We start from the raw sequence: 20,553 nt of genomic DNA, 5'->3' as shown, positions 1-20,553 counted from the left end.
ATAAAGTAGAGGCATCATACTGTATGTTGTTGGCTATGGGGGAATAAACTGTTGGGGCATCATACTGTGAGTGGGGGGAGCTGTGGAGGCATCATACTATGTGTGGGGAAATATAAAGTGGGGGCATCATACTGTATGTTGTTGGCTATGGGGGAATAAACTGTTGGGGCATCATACTGTGTGGGGGGCTGTGGATGCATCATACTATGTGTGGGAAATATAAAGTAGAGGCATCATACTGTATGTTGTTGGCTATGGGGGAATAAACTGTTGGGGCATCATACTGTGTGGGGGGAGCTGTGGAGCTATAATACTATGTGTGGGGAAATATAAAGTAGAGGCATCATACTGTATGTTGTTGGCTATGGGGGAATAAACTGTTGGGGCATCATACTGTGTGGGGGGAGCTGTGGAGGCATCATACTATGTGTGGGAAATATAAAGTAGAGGCATCATACTGTATGTTGTTGGCTATGGGGGAATAAACTGTTGGGGCATCATACTGTGTGTGGGGAGCTGTGGAGCTATAATACTATGTGTGGGAAATATAAAGTAGAGGCATCATACTGTATGTTGTTGGCTATGGGGGGATAAACTGTTGGGGCATCATACTGTGTGGGGGGAGCTGTGGAGGCATCATACTATGTGTGGGAAATATAAAGTGGGGGCATCATACTGTATGTTGTTGGCTATGGGGGGATAAACTGTTGGGGCATCATACTGTGTGGGGGGAGCTGTGGAGGCATCATACTATGTGTGGGAAATATAAAGTGGGGGCATCATACTGTATGTTGTTGGCTATGGGGGAATAAACTGTTGGGGCATCATACTGTGTGGGGGGGGCTGTGGAGGCATGATACTATGTGTGGGAAATATAAAGTAGAGGCATCATACTGTATGTTGTTGGCTATGGGGGAATAAACTGTTGGGGCATCATACTGTGAGTGGGGGGAGCTGTGGAGGCATCATACTATGTGTGGGGAAATATAAAGTGGGGGCATCATACTGTATGTTGTTGGCTATGGGGAAATAAACTGTTGGGGCATCATACTGTGAGTGGGGGGAGCTTGTGGAGGCATCATACTATGTGTGGGGAAATATAAAGTGGGGGCATCATACTGTATGTTGTTGGCTATGGGGGAATAAACTGTTGGGGCATCATACTGTGTGTGGGGGGCTATGGAGGCATCATACTATGTGTGGGGAAATATAAAGTGGAGGCATCATACTGTATGTTGTTGGCTATGGGGGGATAAACTGTTGGGGCATCATACTGTGTGTGGGGGGCTGTGGAGGCATCATACTATGTGTAGGAAATATAAAGTGGGGGCATCATACTGTATGTTGTTGGCTATGGGGGAATAAACTGTTGGGGCATCATACTGTGTGGGGGGGCTATGGAGGCATCATACTATGTGTGGGGAAATATAAAGTGGAGGCATCATACTGTATGTTGTTGGCTATGGGGGGATAAACTGTTGGGGCATCATTCAGTATGTGGGAATAAACTGTTGGGGCATCATACTGTGTGTGGGGGGCTGTGGATGCATCATACTATATGTGGGGGAAATCTAAATTTGGGGGCATCATACCGTATGAGCGGCACTATGGGAGCATCATACTGTGTTTGGGGGTACTATTGGGCTATTTCAAAGTTAGGAGGTATTGTACATTTTGGAGACAGGTGTAGGTGGTGATATTTCATTGTACAGATATCAAGCTCGTCTAATCATGCTATATCAGTTTGAGAGCTGAAGCTCATATTGTCAGATTTGTTCTATTGTAAAAAAAATATATAGAGAAAAAAAATTGCATCCTTAATGGGTTAATGCTTTGGATCCATAGGTGGCAAAAGAACAAGTGGTTGTTTGAGAGAAATAGCCTCTTTAGATGCTTAATATTGGTAGCCATTAATAACCAATAACTACTAGGTCACACTCGCCCGTGCCCTTTTATATGTAAGTAGCCTCTTTCTATGCTGCCAACACATTCATGGCAGGTATAAATCTATCATTAGGAAAGGGCCAATCCTGCATGGAAACAATGTTAAACACTGTTATTCATAGAAACTAAAGCTGGGTCGCTGGAATACTTCTTTTTTTTTTGCAAGCGACACCCCAGGAGCTTTCAGAGGATTAATCAGGATGCGAGATGCTGGCACGTTCCAGCCTCAATGCCAGGGCTTAGAAGGCATTATACAATATTGTAGCCTGCTGGGTGTTCATTGTCTGCCAAGTCACTCTTAAAATGTGCCAAGTATTTGAAGCATTCTTAACACAAAAGCCGCAAAGCACGGGGGAGAATAACTAGAGGAAAAATAGAGATAAAAAATAATTCCTTAAAAATAATAATAAAGCGAAAGCGACACGCCGACACCATTTATAAAGAAGTATTGTAATCAAGCGTCGTAATAACAGAGAGGACGGCATAGATCATCGCCTGCTTGAGCCGCCTGTAATAAAACATACCGAGGACTTTATAGCCCGAGGCGATGGGGAGTCAATGCTGATTTCAGAAATTACTCAAGAAGAAACTCCAACACATTAGGTTTCCTCTCAGTGACCGGTGGTAGCACAAAATAACACCTGTAACTGGGATTTCTACTCAGATGAATAGAGGCTATGCCTCATGGAGACTTCAATAAGTGACAATGGCCTACAGCTGCATGCTCCAGCACAATGTGGTCAATGACCCCTGCAACTCCGCGCCATTATTCTACAAATCGTGTTACTAATTTGCTGCTTCGGTCCACGTATGGAAGAAAGAATGGCTGGGCTAAAATCTAGTTTGGTGGCGGGAAGATGATGTGATATGTAATGACAAATTAGAAAGATACTTAAGATTGAACTGAAAGGCAGCGAGCAGCTTGTGGGTTTATTAGCACCTTCCATCTGCTTGTCTAGTTGGTGGAGAGGAGTCCCGGTGTGGGCAGCTCTATTACACAGATCAATCATGATATTGGATCGCATCTCTCCCCACATAGAAATGGATGTCCATTACTTCCCCTACAAAAGCCTTTAAAGGGAATACGTCAGCATATGTTTGCTACCTCATCTGAAAGCAGCCTGATGTACACAAAGAGAAGCTGAATCCAGCGATGTATCACTTAGATTACTAGGTGCAGCCGTTCTTATACAAACAGAGCTTTTAGATTTAACAAAACAGCAGAGCTGAGGAAGCTAACCCCGCCCACACCTGGCTTTGTATATACAAGGTCCATAGACAGTGAGGTGCTTATTACAGAAGGGGAGGAGTCGGACTAGCATGCACGCACTGCAATGATAAACTCCTGGTGCTAAAACAATCATTGCAAGCAAATAAAACCACTGAACTTGATAAGAGAGGCATCTCTGAAATCTGTGTTTTATACCCTACACATGCTGCCTTTAGATTACATAGCAAACACCTGCTGACAGATTCCCTTTAAGGAGGAAAGTATGATATTACCCCCTCCATGATGAGGAAGACTTCTGTCTGTTTCCATGTAATTTTTACAACGTTTTTAGTAATAATCTAAATTCCAAGTACATACTGATAGGGAAGTTAGATTGTGAGCCTCATTGGGGACAGTGATAATAATGTCTGTAAAGTGCTGCAGAATATGATGACGCTACGTAAGTAAGAATAATAATAGTTAAAAACAGTTTGATCAGAGTGTGGTCTAAGTGTCATGGATTTTTCTCATATGTGGAGAAATATAAAAAAAAAGTTTCTCCACCTTCTCCATTCTGATAGTCGGTGAAACTTTACATGGACCCACTTGTTAAATTATCAGAAGTACATTTTTAATTTAGAAGCATGGCAGGAGAGGTGAGGAGTCCTATAGCAAGAATTTGGATGGTTGAAAAGAATTTGGTAAGAGAATTTTGACAGACAAAACTCCTAGCTATGCCGATTCGTTCACAACATCCAAGTGACAGCTCAGGACTCTCCTCCACATTGTCCTTTTCAGTTGGATGCTATTCAGAATATAATGACCTGCAAATGATATGGCGGTTGATGTTGCATTGAGGTACGTACTGTGTGCACTGTATTAGGGGTCATTATATCCGCTACAGTTTATGGTTCAAGGTCACAAACCACTCTAGCAGTTGGCACTGTGGTGAGCCTGTCTGTGTGTGTGGCATATCGGCAGGACATGTTTAAGGGGCTGATAATGGCATTGTCCTTCATCAGAAAGGAAAAACTGAATAATGCAAACCTCAGCTCCCCAAGGTTCTCTTTATCCAGATGAAGGGGTCAGTGACTGACATGAATCTGTCTCTTTATTAGGAGGTTCTGGAGCAATAGGGGTTTGTATTATACAGTTGTTGCTGCTGTAGCAACTCTTAGGCTGTGTGCCCACTATGCGCTTTTCAAGCATTTTTGCCGCGGAATTTCCGCAGTGAAAACGCTTAAAAAACGCTTGGTAATACGTGCCTCATGGTCCCCAATGATAATCTGCATGTGCTTTGCACATGCTGCGGAAATTTCCGCTGCGGATTATCATTGCAGAAAAATACGCAGCATGTCCATTAATTTTGCGGACACGCAGCGTAATTGCCGCCATTGACTTGCATTGAATCACATAATATCCGCTTCACTACATTTGCACATGCGGATATTAAGCAATTCAATGTGCGGATGGTACCCGGGTCTGGAGAAGAGGAGACTCTCCTCCAGACCCGGGTACCATAGTACCTGTTAAAAAAAGAATTTAAAATAAAAAATAAACATTATACTTACCTTCCGATGGCGCCCGGTGTTTTCTCCGGTGCGTCTGGTCTCTTGTACGGCTCGCGATGGTCTAAAGCAGGGGTCTCAAACTCAGCTGGGTATATGGGCTGCACACGGAAAAACATTTAATTTGGGGGGCCGCATTATTTGCAGAACAAAGTGACATTTTTAGGGATACCATTTTTTTTTCTATACACCTTTTGAACAGGTCCCCATATTGCAAACATGTCCCCCATCCAGGTCCCCATATTGCAGACAAGTCCCCCATCCAGGTCCCCATATTGCAGACACATCCCCCATCCAGGTCCCCATATTGCAGACACGGTCCCCATATTGCAGACACGTCCCGCATCCAGGTCCCCATACTGCAGACACATCCCCCATCCAGGTCCCCATATTGCAGACACGGTCCCCATATTGCAGACACGTCCCGCATCCAGGTCCCCATATTGCAGACACGTCCTCCATCCAGGTCGCCATATTGCAGACACGTTCCCCATCCAGGTCCCCATCCAGGTCCACCCCACCATATACTGCGCACAGGTCACCCCCCCCATATACTGCGTACAGGTCACCCCCCCATATACTGCGCACAGGTCACCCCCCCATATACTGCGCACAGGTCACCCCCCCCATATACTGCGCACAGGTCACCCCCCCATATACTGCGCACAGGTCACCCCCCCATATACTGTGCACAGGTCTCCCCCCCCACATATACTGTGCACAGGTCACCCCACCAACATATACTGTGCACAGGTCACCCCCCCCATATACTGTGCACAGGTCCCCGTCCCCCCATATACTGTGCACAGGTCACCCCCCCCATATACTGTGCACAGGTCACCCCCCCATATACTGTGCACAGGTCACCCCCCACATATACTGTGCAGATCCCCCCCCCCCATATACTGTGCACAGGTCTCCCTCCCCCCCATATACTGTGCACAGGTCACCCCACCAACATATACTGTGCACAGGTCACCCCCCCCATATACTGTGCACAGGTCCCCGTCCCCCCATATACTGTGCACAGGTCACCCCCCCCATATACTGTGCACAGGTCCCCGTCCCCCCATATACTGTGCACAGGTTCCCCCCCCCCCATATACTGTGCACAGGCTCCCTCCCCAGGTATTTCACATAGAAATGACAGAAAAAAAAAAAAGATTATTCTCACCTGTCCTCCGTTCCCTCGGCGTCGTTTCTGCACCTGTGGCCCGCAGGCACATAGACCCCATAACGATCGCGGCTCTCTCCAGCAGCCGACGCCAGCAGCGCTGTAGTGCAGTGTATTGCCGCGCAGAGACCGGCTCTCTGCACAGCAATACCAGTGTCAGCCGCCGGCCTATCAGAGGCCAGCAGCTGACATCTGCGCATGGCAGTGACGTCACACGCCGCTGTGCTGGGACGCAGACGTCAGCTGCTGGGGTCTGATAGGCCGGCGGCTGCTGGAGAGAGCCGCGATCGTTATGGGGTCTATGTGCCTGCGGGCCGCATGAAGCAGCCGGAGGGGCCGCATGCGGCCTGCGGGCCGCGTGTTTGAGACCCCTGGTCTAAAGGGACCTGCGGTGACGTCATTTAATCATATGATAGGTCCATGCCGGTTGCATGGATTTATATAGTGTGACCAAGTTGTCAAGCACTTTTCCAGGTGATGCTAAAATCGCTTGGAAAAGCGCTTGATAACCCGCATGCAGAAATGCATGGAAAAACGCTTGACAAACGCTTCTACCTGGCAGGAAAAATGCATGTAAAATCCGCATGCGTTTTTCCTGCTAGGGAGATGCGGAAAAAAATCTGCAGCATTTCCGCATCGTGGGCACTTAGCCTTAAGGTATATTCACACTAAGCATTTTTTCAACATTTTTTTTCCTGCAGCAAAACCTGATCTCTTGGCAGGAAAGACGCTGCAGAAAAAAATGCAGGTTTTGGTGTGTTTTTTGGTGTGTTTTTCAGGATCCCAAATTTCATCTTTGCTTCCACCACAGAAGCATGAACACAGATCACCAATGTCAGTGCATTTACTTACTTTCACACTTTGGTCTGCCATTGAGTTGCTCAGGCATTCTTCAATTTCACATTTTTGTCAGCCACAGTTTGGATTAGTACAGTTTAATTGAATTAGTGATAAACAATGACCAACCAAGATGTGAGATTGAACAATATGTGGTCAGCCAATGTTTACTTTGTACTTATCACTAATTTAATTAAACTGTACTAATCCAAACTGCCATCTCAGGTGACGAAGACAAGATGGTAAAAAAAAAATCACAAAAATAAATGAGTTTCACATACTGCTGTACTTGCTTTTTTTCATTAAAAACACAGCAAAACCTGATGGCTACGGTATGTTCACACTAGGCTTTTTTTTCAGTGCTTTTTACCACCCATTACTTTCAATGGGTGAAAAACGCTGAAAGAAGTGACATGCTCTATTGTGCAAAAAAACATCCAAAGCACAAAATACTGGTGACACAAAAAACAATGTGTGTTTATGAGATTTCTGAAATCTCATAGACTTTGCTGGTACTGAAAAACGCAGCTGAAAATTTGCATAAATAAAAACGCTGAAAAAACACCTAGTGTGAACATACTCTTAGTCTATACCTCAGCCGCTGCACAGACTCATATTGAAGAGGGATTTATGGAATTTAGTAGTTGACATAAATCTCCTATTTGTTCCTTATTACAAGGTTCTGCAGCAGCTGAGGAGTTACAATATCTATATAATATTGTACTGCACACAGTCTATACATTTTACACTCACGTGGTACAATTTTTTTAATTTAGTTTTTTTTTTTTTTTATTTGCACAAAAAATGTAGTGTTCAAAAACATGAGTTATTTATTGGTGTTTTCCAGCAGCAAAGAGTCAAACTTTATAGTCTGGCCTGTGTGCTGCGCGGTGGGACTGAAGGTCGAACAATTAAAGGTTGTACCCAGTTACACTCCCAGATCGCAGGAAACAAACTAAATGTTGTTTTCCCGAGTCCAAGCTCTATGTTTACTTACCCCAAAATGACATTTTGAGCTGAGCGTCTGATGGTAGACTGACCTGATGCACATTGAGTGTTGCAAGAAAGGATCTGAGAGTATAATAAACTGCTGCTGTGTAGATGTGACGAGCATCAGATATTTATTTATTTAAAAAGTCAATATTGACTTTTAGGATCGCTGCTTCCAATAGGTGGAAGTTCTAGTCCACTTCCTCCTCTCTGAAGATACAATTTGCATATTATAGAAACTGAAAACAGGAAATAAGAACCCAGATGTGGACCTTGTCTAAAATATTACCCATGAGTGGGAGCCAAAACCAGGTGAGGAACAATCAGAGAAAAGGTATAATAGAATCAAGTCACCAATTCTGCATTTATCACCCACTCCTGGCTTTGTCTCCCACTCCTGAGAAAAAATAGTGACCGAATACTGATAGTGGAGCCCGTGGCCTTACATTTATATTCATATAAAAAAGGGCTGCCTAAACTAGATGAATTTTTTTTAAAAATCAATATTTTAAGAAAACAGTAGTTCCAGTCATTTACAGTAATATAGAGTTTTCTTAGGAATCTATAGAGGACTACAGCGATGTGGTCTACTTACTTCACATGACTTCTTGTCCCGAGCAAGTTTTAACTTCTTTCTTCCTTCACAGTAGCATTTGTAACTCCCGGGCGTATTAACACACACTTGACTGCAGATATCATCTGCACATTCATTCACATCTAAAAAATAAGAGATAGGTAGGGATTAGTGATGAGCGAGTATTTTCTGTTAACCCTTTCGGCAAGCATGCTCGGGTGCTCTTCGAGTATCTTCAGCGTGCTCGGCTGTTATGTTTTAGTCACTCAGTGCTCATGATTTGCGACTGTTTAACAGCTTTAATACATGTGAGGAATGCCTAAGAAACAGGCATTCCTCACATGTATTAAAGCTGTCAAACAATCGCAAATCATGAGCATGGAGTGACTAAAACATAACATCCGAGCACGCTGAAAATACTCGGAGAGCACCCGAGCATGCTAATAAATCTCGAGTAATGAGCATGCTCGCTCATTACTAGTAGGAATGAATCGAGACTAAGGGTAAGTGCACACGACGCCTCTTAGATGCCAGCATACCCGCTGAGTTTTGGAAAAGGAAGACTGTTCAGTAAAACCGTGGCTGTGTTTTTCCTGACGCGTCTTTTTTTTGCCATCTTGGTCATTTTTGCGGGTTTTTTTACTTACACATATAAAATAGTGAGCGGATTTCAAACAGAAGCCGCCTGAAGAACGTTCAGGTCTCTTCTTTTAACCAATTCACGTTTAAAAACTTGGAGTGGTTAAAAGAAGCTGAGAGAAAAAAAAACAGAACATAAGCACAGCAAGTTGTTTTTACTTTGCAGTGCATATGATCATTTGCTTGTGCATTTATTTAGCGCATTTTCAGGCAGGTTATGGAACGTGCTCGCCTGAAAATGACGTCATGCGCGCATACCCTAAGAAGTTTCCCTAGCATCCACAATATGGAGACCAGATGTAGCTGTCCGTTGAGTCCTAATCTGAGCTGAGCAAACCATATGTTCAGCCTCTTCAATATGCACAAGGGTCCTAGAGGCAAGAAGCCGACTGCTACGGTATAAGAAAATTAACGAAGCCTCTTGCTGTCTGTGGAAGTGTGAACGCTACTAAAAGGAAATCCAAAGCTCACACTTAATAGGTTGGTGGCAAACTGGGGACATTCGTGCAGCAGATGCATGGAGGATGTGCCCTTTAGTCCCCAGCTTGCTCAGCAATAAACTGCTGAAGAGTAAGGCTAAGTTCACACATCATGGTTTTTTCAGCGTTTTTTTCTGCAGCAAAACCTGATCTGTTGCCAGGAGGTTGTTCAGGATTTTTCTTGCTTTTATGCTTGTTTTTTGGTGCATTTTTGGTGTGTTTTTTTCAGCCTTTTTTCACTGTCCTTTTGTCTCTTTTATGAATAAAGTTCAGTGAAAAAAAAAAAATCTCATTCTGATTTTGGCACAAAAAACGCAGAAAAATCTGACACCTGCATTTTTGGTACGTTTTTTTCAGCATTTTTTTCAGCGTTTTTTTCACCACCCATTACTTCCAATGGGAGAAAAAAATACTGAAAAAACGCTGAAAGAAGTGACATGCTCTATTTTGCAAAAAAAAAAAACCACACAAAGCACAAAATCCTGAACAAAAAAAAAACCATGATGTGTGCATGAGATATCTGGAATCTCATAGACTTTGCTGGTGCTGTAAAAGGAAGCTGAAAATTAGCATAAAAAATGCATGAAAAACGCTGAAAAAAAACCCATGATGTGTTAACATAGCCTAAACATATCATGTTCTTGCACTTGGAAATCGCTCTGCTGTTGTTCCCAAAGACATTGGATTGTTGCCTACCATCATAACCACCTCCATCTTCCATTATTCCAATGTCTACTCTATGCGACTAGATTATTCTGCACCGCGTTTAAAGGGAATCTGTCAATCCTCCTAAGTTGTCTATGTGGGCATGCAGGTCATAGGAAGCTGAATACAATGATGCCTTCATACATGTGATCCGATATTTTATTTCGGAGAATTCCATATTTTTCTTAGTATGTAAATTAGCTGTTAAGATCTATGGGCCGGACATAGATCTCCCCAAGAATTTGCCACCAGAGCTTATTTTAAATAAAAAAGGAGGTGTTACCAGTGTGAGACTGGTATATAAAGAGAACAGATAGTCAGTCAATACATGTCTCACACTGGTAACATCTCCTTTTATTTACAATAAGCCGTGGGGCAGATTCTCAGTGAGATCTATATCTGGCCCATAGATCTTAACAGCTCATTTACACATTAAGAAAAATGTGGATTTCTCTGGAATAAGACATTGGATCGCAAATATCAAGGTATCTTTTTATTCTACTTCATGCCCATGTAGATGGTTGATCCTACTGACAGATTCCCTTTAACATAGACATAGGCAAAACCATCCCCATATATACCGTCACCAAATTACACAATGTGCCCACTGAGTGTTACTTACCTTCACAAAACTTTGATGATGTGTTAAAGCGATAACCAGCATCGCACGCACATTCATACTTTCCTGGCGTATTTCTGCATTGCGCCCCTCCACAGATAACTGGGCTCAACTCACATTCATTTCTATCTATTGAAGACAAAGACATATTACATATTGCATACAACAATAAGATGAAGTTAATTTGCGGCAACTAGTGATTAAATGGCCTGTCTTGTTTAGAATATCAGGGTATTTAATATCAAGAGTACCATAAATACTCTGATTGGCTGCAGCGGTCAGATATTTGTCCCAATGGAGCAGGAAGCATAGAGACAGGCGGGAGTCCCTGGGAAAGTGTCAGAATGAGAGGACCAAAGGATAAAAAAAGTAATCCTGAACTTAGTTATTAGTTTACAGTACTTTGAGAGTGCTTTTTAAGGAAATGAATGGAGAGTTCCATTAAACAGGCCTGTCACCTGACATCAATTTGTAATCTTAACATGGATAAATGAAGCCCTTCTGCATCTGGTGCTGTTTTTTGGTTCCTGCACCTAACCATTCCAGAGAGATTGACTGTATACAGGTCTTGTCTTTTTCAGCCAACCTGGCATAGGCTTCAAAAAGACGCCCACATAGAAAATGGTAGGACCACACCTACTTGGCTAAAAGATACAAGATTTACATATAAGGAAGAGAGGGCCATATGTCAGGGCCATATGTCAGGAATGGAAAGGCGCAGATAAACAATGCCAGATTCATAAGAGGAGTGACATTTACAACAGGTAGAAAAAGCATACCTATGGCAAACGACAGGCCGTCTTTAATGAAGGAGGATCCTTTAGTCACAATCTCCATAAATTAGGCAAAGCAGAGAGTGACATCTGTCGCCCTAAAGGACCCAACAAATCCGTGCAGCAACACACAAACAGCTTCTGTTAGTTTCGATGATTACCATGTAATGCTTAATTTGCTTCAATTAAACACTTGCAGTCAGCTTCCCCTGTAGAGTGCGACTGATTGCTGAGGAACTGTGCATTGAGATACTACTCTCTGATCTTATTGTCAGTGATTTCTAACCAAAACTAACATGAATCAGATGAAATATGCTACAGTATGTGGTAGATAAGTGTATTATCGACAGAAAAACCTGTCATTAAAGGGAATCTGTCAGCACGCTTTTGCTATGTAATCTGATGACAGCATGATGTAGGGGTTAAAAACACTGAATTCTGTGATGTGTCACTTATTAGCCTGTTTGCTGCTGTTTACTTACAATGAATATTTTATCATCAGGACATAATCACTATTTCTTTCAGGATATACAAATGTAAAAAATGATAAATGATCCTTAAAGGGGTGGTTCTCTTTCAGTAAATGAATGCCCCCATTCCGCTGATTATTATAAAGAAACAAACCATGCTGTACACACTATCTCTGGATTCACTGGTGAGTCTCCAATGCTGCTCCCAATGGCAGGCACTGGCTGCGGCACTGACAGCACATTGACAGTGTGGCAGGCAATCAGTGAGCTCAGCGTATCTAAAGGCTCTTCCATCTACACTGGTAGGGTCGCTTAGCTCACTGATTGGCTGCTGTGCTGTCAACGTAATATCAATGTTGCAGCCAATGTCAGACACCAATAGTAGTGGCGGAGACTCGCTGGTGGACCAAGGGAAGGTGTGTACAGCACATTTTGTTTCTTTATAATAACCTATAGCCGAGGGCATTTATTTACAGAAAAGGAACAATTCCTTTAACTGCATAAAAACTAAAAGACTCCATACACATTAATAGCAATTGAAACTGAACCATAATATGTGTAGAGGGGGGGACCCCTTAACTGCTCTGACCGATAATGTCGTGTTAAAAAAAAGATAATAATAATACATATTCTACAGCACTTTACAATTCAGAGGGGACACGTACAATCAATATCAGACATAATTTAACAATTCAAAAAAGGAATGAAGACCCTGTTCACAAGAGTTTACAATCTATAAGGAAATAGACACAGAAGATAAAGAGTGCTTGTAATGTACGGTCCAGCCATCTTTATAGTATATAAGGGTATTCGTGTAAAGCTGCACATCCAAACACAAAGTGTTACTGAGTGCACGGAGCGTGTGGTATCAGATGATAGAAAGGAAAAAAACAGATGGGGATAAAAACAACACTTAGTTTAGTAAGGTGATATGATAGACGAACCTGAACAGATATGTTTGTAAGGTACTCATAAAACTGTGGACATTGTGAAGTAATCAGATTCTCTGGGGTAGTGCACATCAGAAAAATGGTGCAGCACCAAAAAAGTCTTGGAGACGGGAGTGGGAGGTTCGGGTTATGGAGGATGCTAGCCTTAGATCATTAGCAGAAGAAAGACCATGACAAGGTGGTAGACAAGGATGAGGGAAGATACCTAGGAGTGCAGCACTGTGCAAAGATGCGTGATAACTTTATATTGTACTCTGTAGCTAATGGGCAACCAGTGTAATGACTGGCACAGAGTGTAGGCATCGGTGTAGCAGCTGGACATACAAAAGAGCTTGGCAATTGCATTAAATAGGCTTTCCACTACTAATTTCACCCCGTTATATATCCTAACTATCAGTTTTCTAATATACACCTATTACCTGCCCTGCTCCTGTAAGCTCATCTCTGTGTGGGTGATATAGTCTTTCGTTGGGATCCTGGCTCTGCTACTTCCGGTCTGGAAATCGGAATCAGATGAACTGAGCAGCGCACATCATTGGTGGGCCCGGGGCTACCTCTCAGTGAGTGACAGCAGTCTGAGCACGCATGATCAGGTCAGATTTCACTCTCCACCTCTGCAAAGATCCTACTGATGCTTTGGCGTGCTCTACCTTCAGCTGTGATGTGCTGTTTGTTATAAGAAAGCAAATTATACGGCCTCTCAGCTGAAGGGACGGCACTTTAAAGCTTCAGCAGGACCCAAGCAGAGGGGAGAGTGAACCCTGACCTGATTTCGGTCATGCATGATGCAGACTGACTCTGCCGATGCTTTGAAGTGCCGTGCCTTCAGCTGACAAACCCTGTGATATGCTTGATAATGAGCCAAAGTCACGGTGCTTCAAAGCATTGGCAGGATCCAGGCAGAGGAGGGAAGTCTGACCTGAGCATGCGTGCTCAGACTGCTGTCTCTCACTGAGACGTAGCCCCGGGCCCACCAATGATGTGCGCTGCTCAGTACGTCCGATTCCGGTTTCCAGACCGGAAGTAGCAGAGCCAGAATCCAACAGAGTAATATACAGATTATATTAGAAAACTGATAGTTAGAAGAGTTAATACATGAAAGGGGGTAAATTAGTAGTGGAAAACGCCTTTAAGATTAGATTGGGATGGGTGAGAGTTTAGTGAAAGGAAGACCAATTAGTAGAGTTAAGCAGTCCAGACTAGAATGAATTAGGGTAGTAGAATAGAACATATCAAATTTCAATGCTAATTCTTTTTTTCAGGGTAGATAAGCCACCATCAGAGATGTCTGGCAGTTGTTTACTTTCATCTTCCAATACGAAATACATCCATGCCTGGTCAAGCTGAGCACTCATATATATGGAAGGGTCAAAAGAAATAGCTGTGGGATGAAGAACTATTGAGAATTTTTGGGCACCCAAAGTGTATTAAAGAGAATCTGTCAGCAGGAATTCACCCCCAAACTATTTATATGTGCATGTAGCTCTTTGAAAGACATGTCCTTCAATACCATTACATGGATGGTCCGTTCCTCCATTACTGGGACATCAGTGTTTGAACTGATATGTAAATGAGGCTGAAGAACTATTTGTAGGTCTGAAGCTTCAGTCACTCCAGCTCTATTCCCCACCCAGCGCCGCCTCCTCCTTCTTATTTGCCAACTGTTCTTTTGCCTGAATTTACACAGCACAGAGGGCGTCAGTCAGGAGGAGAAAGTGGTGCTGGGCGGGGAATAGATCTGGAGTGACAGAGGCTTCAGATCTACAGACTCATTTGCACATCAATTCAGACGCTGATTTCTCAGTAATGGAGGAAAGCAAAGGACTGGCCATGCCTTTGAAATAGCTTCATGGGTTGGGCGAAATCCTTCTGACAGATTCCATTGAAGGCTTACGTATTCATCAATCTTTGCTCTCTGTAAATCTTTGGTATAGTTTCATAGAGTAGGAAATCACATTTCTTCATATGTACTGTGCATTCACATGCATATGTTTTGTTTGCACTTAGCACAATATTTGCATTTGTTCGTATGAAGCAGTATCCCACATAACAAAGACAAGAGTCAGAGAGAGCAATAGGTAAAAACACAATACTGTTTTGTGGACTGTCAGGGGACACGATAAAATAGATGAACAAAACATATTTTGATAAAGTAGATGCCGGATGATGTCTACTTGCTGTCAGGGGATGGGAATAGCACATACAAGATTTATGTAAGGCTGTTTGCGGTGTCTTCTCTTGAATTCTCAGCAATGAACATCAATTGATTACAGTGATGTAGTGCCGAATCTGTTTCTCTTCGATGCCCTAGAAGACTGTGGAGACTCCCAGATATGGATTGACTTTTTAATCACAGAGGACCAGCTCTCTCAATCGTACAAAATTAGCTTTTTAGGGAGTAGAAGTTATTTTATGAAGCCGTTCTTAGCAGTGATAAATGCCTCCCGTGAAGCCAAGAAGAGAAGTGCACCAATGTTTTACATTGAATATCGAATTTGAAGATTTCATTCAAGCACAGGGTGTTAAACACTGCAAACAGCAGTGAACTTCCCATGTTGTCAGTGTGATAAAAAGTTTGTAGAATTATAAAAGCCATAAGGGCGACCCCGGTTGAGAAGTCTTATTAAGGGCACAGTCAGACGACAGTATAAATTGGACAAAGATGGGAATGCACTGCACGGACTGGTCGGCAGCTCTCCCCACCTGAGCCCGACAGCTGCATAAAAATACATCAAGCTGTCACGCTTGGGTAGGGAGAGCCGCCGACCAGTCCATGCCCTGCGTTCCCATCCCCGTCTGATTTATACAGCCGGCTGACTTCGCCCTAAGATATACTGACATGAGTCTTCACATGAAACTCCCCTCTATGAGTCAGAATAGAGAGCTGCTAAGTGACTGGCATAGAAAGCTACATCCCCCTGCAGTCGACACGGCTGACAATAGTGTACAATCCAAGGTGGCTTTTCCCTTCCCCCACAATAACTTGATCAGCAGGGGCAAGAAAATAATGTATCTAAAAATGAGGAATAGGTTGTGCTACAGCATTTTAAGCAGCAGGGAGGAGGGACACTGAGGAGTAGACATGGGTGAACCCAAAAATACAAGTTACTTAGTGTCCGATGAAAAACGTCGAACACTTCCGGGGGAAGTGAGAAAGAAAGAGAAAATCTTCTAGTTTCAAAGTTCAGATCCCCATTGTTTTCAATGGGGTTAGGGTTCTGCTTCAAGTTCGGGTACATTTCTGGTACCCGAACCTGAACTTACATGGGTCCGCTCATCCCTACTGAGGAGCTATCAATCAGGCTAGGTAGGCAGAGACTGAATATGAACTTTAATAAAAAAATTATGTAGCTATTCTTACATGGATTACCACAATAAGTACACCAGCCCCATCAGGTCAAACAGCTATTTAATAAAGTATGCAGTTTCTACTGTGATATCAAGAGCTAAACTAGAAGAAATGAACTGGAGTACAAGTTGGTATGACTGCAAAATTGGAGCATGTTCACACTGGCCATCAAAAAGACAAAACCCAAGACAGAAACAAAATAAATAAATACCCTGATACAAATAAATAAGTAAAAGCAATAGTGCATACAAATAACATTGGGTACTTAGTAAACACAGTTTTTGATCATAAAAAAGCGTAAAAGCCATCCCGCCAGCGTCAATGTGGTGACGTGTACCCAAGTACGGGATGGTGCTAACCTCTAATATATATAATATGAAACCTTACCATGCGTCATAGTGACGTCCTGTGTGACACTAGCTGTGTATCCGTGTTTGGGACTCGGTCCTACTCGGTCCGACTCAGTCTTTATTTACACAGGACATAAGGTTTTAATATTAGAGGTTAGGACCATCCCGATTTGGGTACACCTTGACGCTGGTGGGATGGCTTTTACCTTTTTTTTATCTACAATGGTGTTTACTAATTAGTTACCCAATGTTACTTATATACACTATTGCTTTTTATTTATTTACTTACAGCAGGTTATTTGTTCATTTTGTTTCTAGCCCCCGTCTCACATAGCGAGATCGCTAGCGAGATCGCTGCTGTGTCACGGTTTTGGTGACGCAACAGCGACCTCACCAGCGATGTCGCTATGTGTGACACTTTGCAACGATCAGGCCCCTGCTGTGAGGTCGCTGATCGCTGCAAAGTGTCCTGGACCATTTTTTGGTCGTTGCCCTCCCGCTGGTCAGCACACATCGCTGTGTGTGACCAGCGGGAGCAGCGATCAGGCTGGTAACCATGATAAACATTGGGTTACTAGGGGCACATAAACACTTAGTAACCCGCTGTTTATCATGGTTACGAGCCTGCTAAAGTGAGCGGTAACCTCCCGCTCACCGTAGCAGAGTGGTAACCATGATAAACAACGGGTTACTAAGTGCGCGTGTGCCCCTAGTAACCCGATGTTTACCATAGTTACCAGCCTGCTCCTGCTTCAGCAGGCTCGTAACCAGGAGCAGGACATCGTGGAAAGATTCTTTCCACGATGTCGCTGCTCCCCTGATCGTTGGTGAGCCTGCCTGCTTGACAGCTCACCAGCGACCACATAGCGACGCAGCAACGATCCCTGACAGGTCGTATCGTTGTCGGGATCGCTGCAGCGTCGCTAAGTGTGACGGGGCCTTCTGTCTTGTGTTTTGTTTTGGTGATATCAAGAGAGGCTCGATTTAATAATAAATCAGTATGCAATAAGCTCCCAAACACTGGATTTAAATCAACTAAGGGCAACATTTTGTATATTTTCTCTTTGATTGCATGAGTTTTCTCATGAAAAAGGTTTTTCGCTTTTTTTCTTGTTTTTTTTTTTAACATATTCAAAGAATTTTTGGCTCTTTTTGGTAGTACTATGCAATTATAAACTAAATACAGAATATTGTGCTTATACCAGCAGTCAACAGTTAGAGAAAAAACTTCTAAATGGCAGATTACTGTTGTAAGATTACAACTTGCTGTAAAAAAAATCTTATGGTAATAGTAAAAGGAGAATTGGATTGACAGCATCATAATTCTTTTGTTCTCTTAGAATGCAAAGGAAAACACGGCCTAGACAGACAGAGGCTATGACAAATAGGTTTAAAAATAAAATACAGCAAATGGACATAATATTCAAAAACATAGCAGAACAAAGGCAATACCAGGACCGAATGCACTACAGAATGCAGCAATCGTCCATAATAAAGGCAGAGGCAGCACAGGTGCAAAATACTGATGAAACAACCATTTGTTCACCTACCAATTCATGGAGGGGGAGGTTGGCTGGTATAAAAAATGCACACGGGCAAGGCTTGCATAGGGCGCCATTCACACAGATGTAGTGCACAGTGTCTGACTTACAGCCTATTAGTGATGTCCATACTATTAAATCAGTGCTACCAAGCACTATGTACTATGGCTTGCGAAAGTATTCACACCCCTTGGCTATTTACCTATTTTGTTACATTACAACCGGTGTTTAAATATTTTAGCAATCCTATTTGTGTGTGATGCATCAGCACTAAATAGTCTAAGTTGTTGACGTGGGAAAATATATGCATAAATTAAATTTATGGAATCAAATAACTAAAAATTGGCATGTGCATATGTATTCACCCCTTTTGCTATGAAGCAGCTAAAAATTTCTGGTGCAAGCAATTACCTTCATAAGTCATATGCTTAGTGAAAGGAAGTCCACCTGTGTGCAATCTAAGTGTCAGAGGGTCTGTCAGTATATACACTTTACCTTTTCTAAAAGGCCACAGAGGTTGAAACACAATAAAGCAAGAGGCACCCCTAACCAAACAACACCATGAAGACCAACCAAGGAGATCTCCAAACAAGTCAGGGACAAAGTTGTTGAGAAGTACAAGTCAGAGTTGGGTTATAAAAAATATCTCAATCTCTGATGATCCCCCGGAGCACCATTAAATCCGTTATCATCAAATGGAAAGAACACAGGCCGCAATACTAAACTGCCACAATTCTGGACTGCTTGCTTGCACTTGAAATGTTGCCTTTTAGGTTTACAACCTCATAACGGCGGCCAGGTGTCCATACTCGGTTCCCAGCCGCCACTATATGTCCCGGTATCGTCTCCGCCGTCCACAAGTGCGGGTCCCAGAATATTACCCGTGCCCTACCCAGTGCACTTACTGGGAAGGACTGCCTAACCACAAACAATTGGACAGGTGAATGTGGCCAGGGACGGTGCAGAGCCAGTCCACAGCTTGTCAGTGAGAGTTGTATTTCACCACAGCCATATTTTTGAGCTCGGTGAAAGGACTGACTTTGGGAAACCATATCTACTACAGCTGTCATTTGTCCCAGGAAGTCCTCTATTGCAGCTTGGTGCATAAGCAATGGCAGTAGTGTTGAGCCACCCCCGTAGTGTTCGAGTTCGGTTCGGTTCGTCGAACACCCGTGTGTTCGCCGAACTGTTCGTCGAACTGTTCGTCGAACACCTTCGAACACCGTTAAAACCAATGGCAGGCAAACAAAAACACATAGAAACACATAGAAAACACCTTCAAAGGTGTCCAAAAGCTGACAAACTGCTCAGAAGACATAACTAACACATGGAAAAGTGACAAGTACATATAGTCATGCGAAAATAAAAGAGGTGGAGGAGTAAAAGGAGGGAGAGACACAGATATAGGCATGTCATGCCCTTCTAAAATCCAAAAAGTGAGAAGCCGACACGGCCAGTCCGCTCCTGCTCGTGTCACCTCCGTGTCGCCGGGTTTGTGCCAGAGCCGCGGTGAACCCTGACGGCCAGCCCCCCTCTCCCAATACTGGTGCCTGTCCGCTGGTGGGTCGAGCGAGCCCCCCTGTGGTGGAGGCAGCTCTAAGCTTTTTAATTTAAATTGTCTCTCTAATTTGAATGAATACACTTTAAATCCATTTACAAGGATCTATTGGAGGGCAAGTCTCATGCCAGCAGCCGCGGTAATTCCAGCTCCAGTAGCGTCCACTAAAGCTGCTGCAGTTAAAAAGCTTTTATAAGGATCGAGCTCGGCTGTCCACCGCAAGGCATTCTACTGCCAGTCCCAGCTCCTATGCCTTGGGGTGCCTCCTGATGCTCTTCACTAAGTATCCCATGGTCCCGAAGCATTTCCTTTGAAAAAATTAAGTGTCTAAACTACAGGTGGTGTAGCTTGCTTAACAGCCGGGATAATCCGCTGACTAGCAGACACTGCTACTAGGCACAAAGTATTTCCTGGGCTAGATGCAGTTAAAAATTTGTAATTAGATACTCTCGTTGGATGCTGAGAAAGCATTCCATAGAGTCTCCTGGCACGCCATATATGATTCTCTTAAAAAGCTTGGGGTAGGGGTCTAGGGGACCCTTTTATAGCCAAAATCACGGCCCTGTATCGCAATACGTCACCTAGGCTGAAGATAAATGGAACTGTAGCACCCTGAGGGCTCGGTTGCTACAGACGTATTGCACCTCACCCAGAGGTGTGATATCTCACTCTCAGGTAAGGATGGAGTGTGGATCAGGACCCGACACCTGCATGCATTACACCACATTGCCGTGGGGCAGGGCGACCAATATGCCCCTGAGATGGGCACGACAGTCCCTGTCCCTGGCTGGAGTGGGGGGAGGGAACACTGAGGAAGGGGAAC

At 43.4% G+C, this 20,553-nt stretch overlaps 1 protein-coding gene across 1 annotated transcript in view; it reads right to left on the bottom strand.

Moving 5' to 3' along the window:
- Window positions 1-20,553, bottom strand: part of PROS1 (protein S) — an 83,422-nt gene that overhangs the window by 28,230 nt on the left and 34,639 nt on the right. The window contains exons 7-8 of the mRNA XM_073668180.1: window positions 10,743-10,868; window positions 8,319-8,440 (exon numbers count right to left, since the gene is read on the bottom strand). Of these exons, the coding sequence (XP_073524281.1) occupies window positions 8,319-8,440; window positions 10,743-10,868 (248 nt within the window). The remainder of the gene's footprint in view (window positions 1-8,318; window positions 8,441-10,742; window positions 10,869-20,553) is intronic.

The sequence above is a fragment of the Phyllobates terribilis genome, unplaced genomic scaffold, assembly GCF_046119375.1.
Source record: "Phyllobates terribilis strain yellow unplaced genomic scaffold, ASM4611937v1 Scaffold_2__4_contigs__length_985480577, whole genome shotgun sequence".
Lineage (NCBI taxonomy): Eukaryota > Metazoa > Chordata > Amphibia > Anura > Dendrobatidae > Phyllobates > Phyllobates terribilis.
This window is presented reverse-complemented; position numbering and strand designations above follow the sequence as displayed.